At 40.4% G+C, this 12368-nt stretch overlaps 1 protein-coding gene across 1 annotated transcript in view; it reads left to right on the top strand.

Annotated features, from left to right (window-relative positions):
• Positions 1-12368, top strand: part of LRRC1 (leucine rich repeat containing 1) — a 135112-nt gene that overhangs the window by 72238 nt on the left and 50506 nt on the right. The window contains exons 3-4 of the mRNA XM_075063725.1: positions 812-890; positions 6074-6163. Of these exons, the coding sequence (XP_074919826.1) occupies positions 812-890; positions 6074-6163 (169 nt within the window). The remainder of the gene's footprint in view (positions 1-811; positions 891-6073; positions 6164-12368) is intronic.

The raw sequence follows: 12368 nt of genomic DNA on the forward strand, positions 1-12368 counted from the left end.
AAAAATCCGGTTTCCTGATTGGTCCTCTGGTCAGGTGTTTGGTTCCCTTTGTTAACCCTTTACAGGTGAAAGAAACATTAACCCTTAGCTATCTATTTATGACAACTACCCTCCCGCCTAGGAGACAGATCTGCTGCTGGCCTTTTCTGGGTTGCAGCGCGGCATTGGAACAGGTAGGGACTAGAGTGCTGACCTGAACAGGTGCTGACCAGAGCCGCCGCCGCGACCCAGTCCCTTCCATTCCATGACCCAGTTCTGGGTTGCGACCCACAGTTTGAAAACCACTGCTGTAAGGTGTGAGGTTTTAGTGTAGTAGAAGGGAATGGTACTGTGTATATTTGGGCAGATATATTTACTCTTTTCTATTCCACCCTCACACCCTGCCAGCACACCCTCTAAAAAAGTGCTTGGCTTTATATTGACCCAAATTGTCAGAGGGCTGGATTAGATGGATTAATGTAAAACTATGTCCTTAAAGTGGCTGAATTTGGCTTTTGCTAAACTGAGGGATTGAATTCCAGAGAATCTTCTGCCAACTGACAGTCCTCATTAGGACAAGTGAGCGTTGCAGGTGCTTTGAGCGGAGCATGTGAGATAAACAGTCTCTAAAATGTCTGGGTCCCAATTAATTTTCGGCTCTCTAAATGTTAACTAACACCTTGAATTGTATAGTCTTGCATTTAAAAAAAGTCACAACACGCACCAAGATAATTTCCTTGATTTGAAATGACCAGATACATTATGTAATGCTGTGACCATTTCCAAATAAAAGGTCTTCTACTGTTAACAGTGCATTTGTTTGTGTCTGCAGAAATTCCTGAAATTCCAGAAAGCATCTCCTTTTGCAAAGCACTACAAGTAGCAGACTTCAGTGGGAACCCTCTGACCAGGTAACACTCCCCTTTATGCTAAGTGCTTTCCAGGCCAGCACTACAACCTTATTTAACTTGCTCAATTCTTAAAGCAAATATAGTATGTGTCACGCAGGGTCTATTTTTTTTCCACAGGGTGGTAGCCAGAGATCAGAGTGACAGGAACAAGCGCACCCTTCTTTCCCAAGGGGTTGATGATTACAGGCTACTCAGAACAAATGTGAATTTAGTCAGTACTTATGAACGCAAGTCCAAATGATAAAAAGTTCAGGAATTTTTCAAGCAGGGTCAGCAGTATAAGCCAGCAAAGCTATGGTGCTGTATTTTCCACTGTCATCTGTTTCTTCCATCTCTAGCCTTTTTCTATATGTGGGATTTAGCAGTCAGTGACCAGCAAACCAGTGTAAGTGCACTGGCATAGTTTGACTGTTTAAAATTGCGGTTAACTCAACAGGTGCAGATAACGGCTCTCCTTGAAATGCCTGAGGCTTGTACCTGTGCTGTGTCCCTATCCACTAAATTAGGGCTAATCCAACATACTTACACAGTGCCACGTGGCCAAACTGTATTCCAACTGGTGGTGGCTGCTGCTTCTCTAATATTCATATTTCCCCTCTCTGTGCAATTGCATGGTTGCAGTGAAAGCAGTTCATAGTGGCAGTGGTCATCTCAAGCTGCTCCCTCCTGTCTTGGCCTAGGAAAGAGTAATAGTTGATGGTAGGTCTTCCTCTCATGTTCTGTACAGCACCAAATAAATCGTAAATGATCATTGTAAGAAAGTGTCCTTTAGATGTTGCTTGATTGGCTCAGTTTGGCAGGATTCACTTGATTGCTGTGACTCTGATTCAGCCTAACTAATTAGTGTTATTTCCCCCACCCCCACCACTCCACATAGCAAAGGAGAAGAACAGGCTCTTGGGAAATCAAAGTGGTTGATAGAGAAATCAAATAGGGGCAAATGAATGATAGGGACTCTGTGCAGGAGCAGCTAGGAGAAGCAGGGCTCAGCTCAACCTTCAAGTTCTGAGTTTCTACCAGGTGCTGTAGCGGCTGCTATATCTTCCTTAAGAATCATAGAAGATTAGGCTTGAAAGAGACCTCAGGAGGTCATCCAGTCCAATCCCCTGCTCAACGCAGGACCAACATCAACTAAATCATCCTTTGCCCTGGCTGGTTACATCTAGCAAGAAGCGGGTGAAAGGAAAACCTCTAATGCATTGTGACTGATTCTAGAGATTTAGAAATAGGGAGGGAATCCGCATAAGTGATCCTTCCCTGATGGAACAGAGTAGCATGTTTGTCATGTAGAAAGGTCACCAATCCAACATTGCGTAGACATAGGGCCTTCTGTCAGTAGCTGTCCCTCCTCCTACCCTGGAATATTTAGGCTAGTGTTGTCTAACATGACGGGACTATAACATAGCCTAGGCAGTAGCTTTTTCTAACTAAGTAATAGTTGTTGTGTCCACGCTAACAATAAAAGCGTTGTTAAAATGTGGATGCCACAACTGTGTTATGGCTTGTTACGCTTGTGCCGTTAGGCCCTGTGCTGCTCATTCTAGCAAATTAGTTTTCTGATTCTTCTATATTTGATGTAACAATGTTTAAAAGGATTGGATTACTCATAGTCTGAATCCTTCCCTATTCCCTAAACTGTAGAGAAAGTCACAAGGTGTTAAAAAATAGCAATAAGCTTCTCATTGCTGGGGTTTAAAATGAGGAGCAACATACAGCACACTTCTTGATGAAGGAAAACAGTTGTATTGTATTGGCGGCGGGGAGCCACTTAAAATGATTTACTAAAAATAAATATGTACTGGTCTTTGAATGCAATATAATATATATTAGACAAAACAACTACATGAAAAGAACTATAAGGGTTCAAAAGCTGGAAAATGTCACAATTAAGGTTGCTTGGTACAATTTTGATTCTGTCTCCTTGTGCACACACAGTATGTGATATAAATGAAGATTATCATGCTACTTTTCCACAGAACCCCTACCTCTTTCAGTGCACCGGACGGATGGTGTTCACGGAATGAGCAGCTGTTCAATATTTTGCTTTTTTCTCATTGTTCAACATGTGGCCTCAAGTCTTATTTACTGCACAATGTTGAAGTCCTGCTCTGAAGACAAAATTACTAACTTCCTTGTGGGCTTTAATATGATGATCATCACTATAGAATCTGAGTGCTTTAGAATTTACCTTCACAAAACCCTGGTGAGGTGGTGATATTTTCCATAGATTACAGAAGGCAAATGCGACACCAAGAGACTAAAGTAAAAACTGTCTCCTTATCTTAGATGCCCAAATTGAGATGCCTTGGAATTGGTCACAGCTCTTATTGATGTCACTTACAGCTATGAGTGCTCAGCACTTCTGCATATTAGATTCCAAGGTATCAAATTGGGTATCCAGAAGCTGAAGAACACACAACCAAAATGTTCATGTTTGGCCACTGAGTTCCTTGCTGAGCATCACATAGGAACTCTGGCAGAGGCAAGGATAGAATCCAGTTCTCCTGGGCAGTGTTCAGTTGTCTTAACCACAAGACCACCCTCTGTCTTCTTGCAATTCCCTGTCTCATTAACTACTCACCTTCCAACTTCTGCAACAAATGAGAGAGAGGTCCTACAGACAACAGCTTCTTTCACTGTACAGTCCTGATTAATCCCTAGAGCACAGTTCATCCTGTGCTCTGAATGAGGAAAGGAATGGGGAAAATATAGTGTGTGATTATGTAATTAAAGACTGTATCCTAATGTGTACACAAAAGGGGTCGAGTTAAGGTTGCATAGGCAATCTTCTAACTTTTGAATGCTTGACTGTTTGTAGCTTTCTAGGTGTAAAAAAAACAAAGAAGATATTCAATCACATGGAACCATGTTGACACTCACCATGGGTCATTAGCAAAGTTGCAACATTTTAGAACCATTGCAAAGATTTGGGAATCTTGGGTTTCAATCTGGATTTTTGCGGAGAGTGTGTTCTAGTGGTCACACATCTTTCTGCCCTGTCTCCTTCCATCTAGCCAGTCCTGGGCTACTCCTTTCATCCCCTCTGAGGTCAGATTTTTGTCCGCTCTGCATTCAAGTCAAGTGGCTTCTTCCATAGTACTGCTTGGGATCCAGCAAGCAGGAGCACTGAGAGAACAGGAAAAAGTTTCCTTGCATTTCTGGTCTGATGCCATAACAGCGTAGGAGGCTGGAGCAGCAATTACAGGGAAAGTTCTGCCCAGCCCCCACAGCCAGGAGCTGAGCATACTCAGTACATAGGGAATCTTTGGAGGATCACAGAAGATTAGAGTTGCAAGAGACCTCAAGAGGTCATCTAGTTCAGTCCCCTGCTCAAAGCAGGACCAACCCCAACTAAATCAGGATTTAACTGCCAAACTTAAAAATTCTCTACTCAATGTGTGTGAAGTGAGATTTTGCAAATTTGGGTGTGTTTTCAAGAGAACAAAAAAAGATAGATATATATGTCCCAGACATAAAGGCAACCCCTGTACTGCATTTGAAGTCCCTGCTCCTAAGCATCGGTGCTGATTCTTCTCAAAACTGTTGAATAACTTGTTTAACATGGCAAAAATGTGTTTTTTCCCTAATCTTGTTTTTGGAAATGGCTGAAGCATTTTTGCTGAAACTTTTTGAAAATATTCAGCTTGAGCAATATAGCTGGCATGAAAAATTTCAGTCCAAAGGGTTAGTTTGGCAAAGTTAGAAGCAACTGAAAACAATGTCTTATAATAGAAGTGTTTGGTAACCTTATGCAGTGTTACCAGCTCCATCTATCTAATATAGTAGCATGAACATTTGTGCAATCTGTTCACGCAGGTTTGTGTATTCCAGTAATCGCCTCCTTCCGTGTAGTAAATGCCAGTCAAAGATATTTCCAACTGATGACCTTCTACTGTTCCAATTAGTTGCCTCATTGTTGAGGCTCCTGATGAACCTCATTAAATACTCAAGCAAGAAACAATGCCTTGCAGAATAGGCATTCTTGGTTCCTGTGGTGTATCCTCTACTTTGCAGTTGTCCCAGGGTCAGGGGCATGCACAAGGCGAGACAAGCAGAGGCATGCTGCTTCCCCCGCCCCCAAATAATCTGCAGGGGCACAGAATTCCTCTGACCATAGGGCTGAGGCGGGGACACAGAATTTGTCTGGCCCCGGGGGCCAGAAGCCCCTCCAAAAACAGTCAAATTTAAATTCCTATGCATGCCTCTGTCCTGTGTATTACTTAACCACTCAAACTCCATCATAGTATTATCTAATGCTTTTTCTGGGTCAATTTTTTCTTGTGTTCTATTTGTATTTCCAGTATTTATAACAATAGCCAATGTAGTAATCTTCAGTTTTAAAAGTTGCTGTCAGCCCATTTTTTTTTCTATCAGATTTTTATTTATTTAGATTTATACAGAAAAAAGGGCCTATCTCAGGCTAGGCATTTTGACTAGCTTTTAAAAAAGGTAAATTCTACCAGATAAATAAGACTGGAGTTTAATTGCAGCCTTCCGACAATTAGAAACCAAAAAAATCAATTGACATTTGAAAATGCACCAATGTCCCCAGTCCTCTGAATCTGTGGAAAGAACTGATTCTTGCTGCATGTCCTAAAGATAGCTCATGTTATCAAATCTTATCTGATCACTAGGCCAAAAGGTCTCTCCCTGTTCCACATAAGGTCACCTTTTCCTTAGCATGATCAATCTCTCACGTAGCTGGGATCAAGCCCCCTGGTATTTAGCAATATAAGATGGCTAGGATGGCTGTGCAGTGTGTTCCAGGCTCTAGATGTCTTTAACAAATAGTTAAAAATACAAAAATGGCTGCTCCATAACCTAATATTGAAACAAGTGGCATGAAAAAATAAGCCAAATTTCTCATGCTTCCCAAACAATAACTCTTCTCTCACAGCATATGCTGCTTCGACAGCTTTTGAATATATTTTTTGTGGTGGTCGTCTTCTTATATGGGATATGTGTTGCCTTTATACATACAAACAAGTAGAAAATTAAACCCAATAGGTTTATTTTTAACTTTTCTTTTTCTAGTGCCTTTCTCCTTGTCTTAGTACTATTTTCATTTTTATAGAAGAGCCACCTCATATCCTTTCCCACCAAATATATATGATCTGACTATGCCAATATAAATAGTTATTGTAGTACAAGTGCTTGATTTATCTGAATTAATATTTCCATAGGTTGCCTGAAAGCTTTCCTGAATTACAGAATCTAACATGTCTTTCTGTAAATGACATCTCACTGCAGGCACTACCTGAAAACATTGGGAAGTAAGTTCTTTTTTGTTTTTTTTTTCTTCAATCAAGATATATTTAATTTGTTTTCACTGACTTAAAGGTATATGCAAAAATGCAAAGATTAAATTTACAAATATATTATACAAATTAGTAATTGTCAGGGTATTGCATTTTCTTAGTCTGTTTAAAAACCTTCTTTTGTGTTCCTGTTGGTCACTCACTGAGGTGACTGCACTGAACTTGGGCTGTATGTGCATATGTCTAGTCTTTGGGAGGTATAAATCTAGGGAGTTGGGAGAAGCTGGATAAACTAAAGGATGAAAGACTAAAAGGATGTTACCAGTTTGATAATTGCACCTCTGTTCAAACTTGTTACCTACGATTCTTCATCATGCTGAGAGCCACAGATCTATTAGAATGGAGACTTGAACCTTGTTGCAGCTCACAGAGAGACCCAGACCTGACAGCAGGAGAATGCCTCACCCGCTGGAGTTCTATGTGCTTCCGCCGTGGCTGGTGGCTGTGACAGATCCCCCTGCCACAGAGCTTTTCTGAGGAGGAAACTGCAAACTTCTGTTTCAAATTTTCGACCACTAATCTGGCTTAGTGTTTGTCCAGTTCCCAGCAGTGTCCCAGTGCTGCATTTGCCTTTTGGGGAGACTTCCCCTCAGCTTTTCCTCCCTCCCTGAGATACTTGAGCAGCTGGTGTCCTGCAGGCTTCAGGGAGAGTGCTGTGCCAAGAAGAAAGAGGCAGAAGGAAAGGTCTGTTTTTCCTGTGTCTCTCCTTATTGAGTGTGTCTCATTGGGGAGCTTAGCTGGCTCTGAGGGTAGAGTGCAGTTCATCTCTTCAGTCTAGTCCAGGTGGGGTTGATTCTGCCACCACACCCCTGGGCTGGAAATGATCCAGACAATATTGAAATGGAAGGCTTTGGGGCACATGGCTCTTCCCATCCAATAGGAAGAGGTGGAGCTTGTGCGGAGTCCATTCGTCAACCAAGCTACTTTCCCTGAGAGATGCAGAAAGGGCCCCTGTAGAGGAAACCAAACAATAAGCCCAGCCTCTTTGAGGGCAGGGAGATTGTAGCCACTTGAAGTATTTTTGGAACCCTGAGCACAATTTTAGCTCCCCCCCAACACAAGAATGCAGGATCACGCAGACAAACTTCCCAAGGGGATAAAAATACAAATGAATAAACGTTATGGTTTTTGTTTCTTTCCTCACCCTCATGGCGAGGTGAGTAGACCAACACAGAAAAGGCCAAACCAGAGAGCAGTGCTGATTACTCTGGGTGTGTGCACTCACAACAAAGTAATTCTTCCGTAGGGAAGGAAGGCCAGCTTCTGAACTGGAGTTAGGGATCAAATACTTTTGAAAGATGATGGGCTTTTTCAATGGGAGTACAAAGTACTGTGAAACTGTTCAGGAAATCCGTGACCGACCTAGACATGCTATTGCTATTTGTGTCTCCTTCCCTATGAGGATACCATATTACAGAAATAGGGATTTCCTGTCACAGCTTCCTCATCTTTTAGGTATCAGGTTGTCATCCTCTGTTGCTACTATGGGTGTGTATTTATCCACGAAAGCTTATGCTCCAGTACGTCTTAGTCTATAAGGTACCACAGGACTCTTTGCTGCTTTTACAGATCCAGACTAACATGGCTACCCTTCTGATACTTATGACAGATGTTAGCTGGAATTAGTGGAGAGGGCTCTTCCCAATTCTATCCAGAAAAATAGGCTCTAGAACGAAAGCATAGCATCCACTGGCTGGAACACAGTGATTTGAGGTCTCAGTGTACTCTTCTTCCCATTGATACCAGACTTGTTTTGGTCATGACAATCTCTATCTGATGATTTTCCATAAGTAAAGTAGAACAGTATGGTAAAGTAAAATATAAAGTTCTCAGCGTGGTCGAGAAAAAAGGAGTTTTGTACAAGCCTTGACACTGAATGCTTCCATAGAGCAGCTTCCCTGGCTCCACCCCAAGACTATAGAGCAACAACCTAGGAAGCTCATTCAGGTCCTTCCAGCACTTTACATATTGAAGCCCTGTATGAGGTTTTATTATGTTCACTATTCCCATTAAAGTAGATTTCCTCATAACTATAATCTCCAATCAGGTAAGTTTAGGAAAATAGAATGGAATGATCATGTTTGTGAAAATTGTTTTAAGTGAAGAGGATGTCAGGAGTGGGGCATTCACCTGCTGCTAGTGACTGAGAGGTCTGATTCTGCCCCAAAGCTGCAAGCAGGCTGAAGTAGTTACTGTAACAGATCTGTGGACCTAACTATTCAAGAAAGAAAACATTCAGGTAAGCACAGATATATTTTTCCTCTTGTTACAAGTAACACTTTATGACTACTGGAATTGAAAGATTAGTGGTGATAAGGATTTGTCTCTATTGACAAGTCTTGTGTATTTAAAATATTCCACAAGGCATAACTTTTGAGAAACTTGTGTATATAGACATGCTTTCCAGAGCAGATGGACAGCTAAATATCCTTTGATATCATGTCAGAAAGATGAAGTCACAAAACAATTTTGATTTTTAGAATTACTTTGTAACTTGTAGGCTTAAAATGGCCATAATCTTGGGTCAAGTTGTATTGATATCTGTGGACTGAAAGACTTTACAGGAGCAATGGAAATGTCTCAGAAATGCATACCAAATGTTAGTCTTATTAGTTTTCACTGCTGGCTTCATGAACAGATCTGTGGCTAAAAAAATTGGTATACAGCAGATTGATGAAAGATGGGAAAGAGTGCACTTTTTTACTGACATAAACTTGCAGTTTGAGACATCTGATAGCTTCACATGGAATAAAAGTAGTTCTACATGTTGTATGGAACAAAGCAGAAGAAGAGTTCAGTTAATGGACTGTACCTTAAAATGCAAACTTGTTAAAGTGCAGTGTCACAGAAGCAACAAATGAGATAGCCAGGCTTAACTCATAGTGATATAGAAAGTGGAATTTTTTTTACTTGTACTGCTAGATATACTCAGTTAATGCTATGGGCTCTCTGTCTGACCCTGTTTGCTAAACTCCGATAAGTTTAGCTTTAGAAATCTTTGCACTTTTGATTAGGTGAGGCTGTGTATATTGCAGACTTCTCTCCATTAAATAGCAAAACTGAATGTTCATGAATTTGAAAGTGTTTACACCGTATTTCATGAGCACTATTATAGCAATTTAAAACTTTTAATGAATACAGTGACCTCTGATTTTAGATCTATCAACTTGTGTGTAAGTCAAATGTTTGTCTTGTGTTAACTTAGTATTAAAAGTTCCATATTTAAATAAAATACTGAATTTTGTTGAGCTATTCTGTTAATGGAGGAGGCAGTGGAAAAGCAAACTGGAAAATAAACTGAATGGAACAGCTTTTGAAAATAGATGAAACTCTTACCTCATCTTATAAATTGTCTTAGCATTTACCCTTATTTCAGTAATATTCCTGAGTAAACAGTAGAAAATCCAAAATCTCATATGTTGATCCATATATTTTTAAGCACCCTAATTCTTCTTCCCAGCAATGCTTTTGAAGATTCCACAGTGGAGTCCAGTAGCTCTGAGTATCTTTGTTGGGTCCCATCCACTGCTGAAGTTGGTCACAACGCTCTCTTAAAATGTGTTTGTGTATAAAATTAGATTTCAACAGTAGCTTAGACTCAGCAGCTCTTTTCTTCAGGGTCCAGTAATCTTTGGAATGGGGGGAAATTCATGGGAGGGGAAGATTACTGGAGGGTTGTACCTAAAGATTGGGAGAGCCAAGGCCAAGCTGAGAAGAGTGGAATCTGATCCTTATCTAAATCTGAATAGTCAAGAGTGACTGAACCTTCAGACCAGTTTGTGTATTGCTAATTAAAATATTTTGGCTAAATTAGTCTTCTAAAGAATCTGCATTAAATGGCCAAGCTTCACTGACTGATGTGATGTTGGTGCTGCAGGGAATCCAACAAGAGCACAGACCCCTGCTGCATCCACTGTATAGCCACCTACCCTCCTCCCCATGTTCCATAGTCTCCTCAGCCAGATGCCCAACAACACGGGGTGGGGAGGGGAGGCTCCGAGCACCCAGCCACTCCACTTCAGAGGATGGCCAAAGCAACAGAAGGCTGTCATGTACATTGGCCAAACCGGACAGTCTCTATGCAAAAGAATAAATGGACACACATCTGACAACAGGAATCATAACATTCAAAAACCAGTAGGAGAACACTTCAACCTCTCTGGTCACTCAGTAACAGACTTAAAGCTGGCAATTTTGCAACAGAAAAACTTCAAAAACAGACTCCAATGAGAAACTGCTGAACTTGAATTAATATGCAAACTAGATACCATCAATTTAGGCTTGAATAGAGACTGGGAATGGCTGAGCCATTACACACATTGAATCTATTTCCCCATGTTAAGTATCCTCACACCTAAAATGGGTCATCTTGATTATCACTACAATTTTTTTTTCTCCTGCTGATAACAACTCATCTTAATTAGCCTCTTAGGGTTGGTAGGGCAACTCCCACCTTTTCATGTTCTCTGGATGTGGGTGTGTGTGTATCCTTACTATATGTTTCATTCTGTTCATCCGGTGAAGTGGGCTGTAGCCCACGAAAGCTTATGCTCAAATAAATTTCTCTCTAAAGTGCCACAAGTACTCCTGTTCTTTTTGTGGATACAGACTAACATGGCTGCTATTCTGAAACCTTCTAAAGTATGTAGCTCATGCATCAGAAAGTAAAAAGTGTGATTGAGAAGTGAGATCAAGTTACCTGACAAAAATTTAAAAAAAAAAAAAAATGGTGGCTCACACTCTTAATTTGTGCTTCCTGCTTTCACATTCTCTTACTACACCTCTACCCCGATATAGTGCGACCTGATATAACATGAATTCGGATATAACATGGTAAAGCAGCGCTCTGGGGGGTGGGGCTATGCACTCCAGTGGATCAAAGCAAATTCGATATAATGCAGTTTCACCTATAACATTAAGATTCTTTTGGCTCCCGAGGACAGTATTATATCGGGGTAGAGGTCTAATGTTATTATTGGCACACTGTCTTATTTGACAGTTGTCAGAAATTAACCTATAACAAAGGATATTTTCCGGACATCAGTTAGGAAACTGATATGGCAGAACACAAATTTTCCAATACATTCCAAGAATGTATTGAGGACAAACTTTTTGTTTCAGCAAGTGGGGGAAGTATCCAGGGGGACAGCAATTTTAACTTGATTCTGACCAACAGGGAGGAGTTGTTAGCAAATATGAAGGTGAAAGACCATTTGGGTGAAAGTGATCATGAAACAATAGATTTCATGATTATAAGGAAATGAAAGAATGAAAGCAGCAGAATAAGGACAGGGGATTCAAAACGGCAGACTTTGACAAGCTCAGAACACTCATAGGTAAGGTCCCTGGAAGAAAAACTAAGAGGGGGAAAAAAGAGTTCAAGAGAGCTGGCGGCTTATAAAAGAGACAGTTTAATCAAGAGGCCAATATGACTCCATCAGGAGCTCTTTAATTACCTGAAAATCAAAAAGGAATCCTACAAAAAGGTGGAAAAATGATGAATGGCTACAGAATAGAACAAAAATATAATGCATGTAGGGACAAAATCAGAAAAAACTAAGGCACAAAATTGAGTTCCATCTAGCAAAGGACATGAAAGAGAATAAGAAGAGGTTTCTTTAAATAAATCAGGAGCAAGAAAAAGATGTGGCAAGAAAAAGATGAGGCAAAGTGTAGGTCCTCTACTTAGCAATAACTGATGCCATAAAGAAGGCTCTTTATAAAGAAGGCTCAGATGTTTAATATCTATTTTGCTTCTATCTTCACTAAAAAAGTTAATAGTGACCATATATTTAACACAATTAATATTAACAACAAGGGGAAAGGAACACAAACCAAAACAGGGAAAGAACAGGTTAAAGAATATTTAAATAAGTTGAATATATTTAAGTCTGCAGTGCCTGCCTGATGTAATTCATCCTAGAGAATTTGTTTCAGCTAGTTCCTTAATCTTAAAGCATTAGCCATTATTTTTGTGAACTCATGGAGGACTGGAGAAGGGTGAACCTGGTACCTGTCTTTAAAAAGTGAAACAAAGAGGATCTGTGGAGCTATAGACCAAGCAGCATAACTTCGTTACCTGGAAAGGTACTGGAACAAATTATTAATTATTTTGTAGACATCTAGAGGTTAATAGGTTTATATAGAATAGCCCAGCATG

The sequence above is a fragment of the Chelonoidis abingdonii genome, chromosome 3, assembly GCF_003597395.2.
Source record: "Chelonoidis abingdonii isolate Lonesome George chromosome 3, CheloAbing_2.0, whole genome shotgun sequence".
NCBI lineage: Eukaryota > Metazoa > Chordata > Testudines > Testudinidae > Chelonoidis > Chelonoidis abingdonii.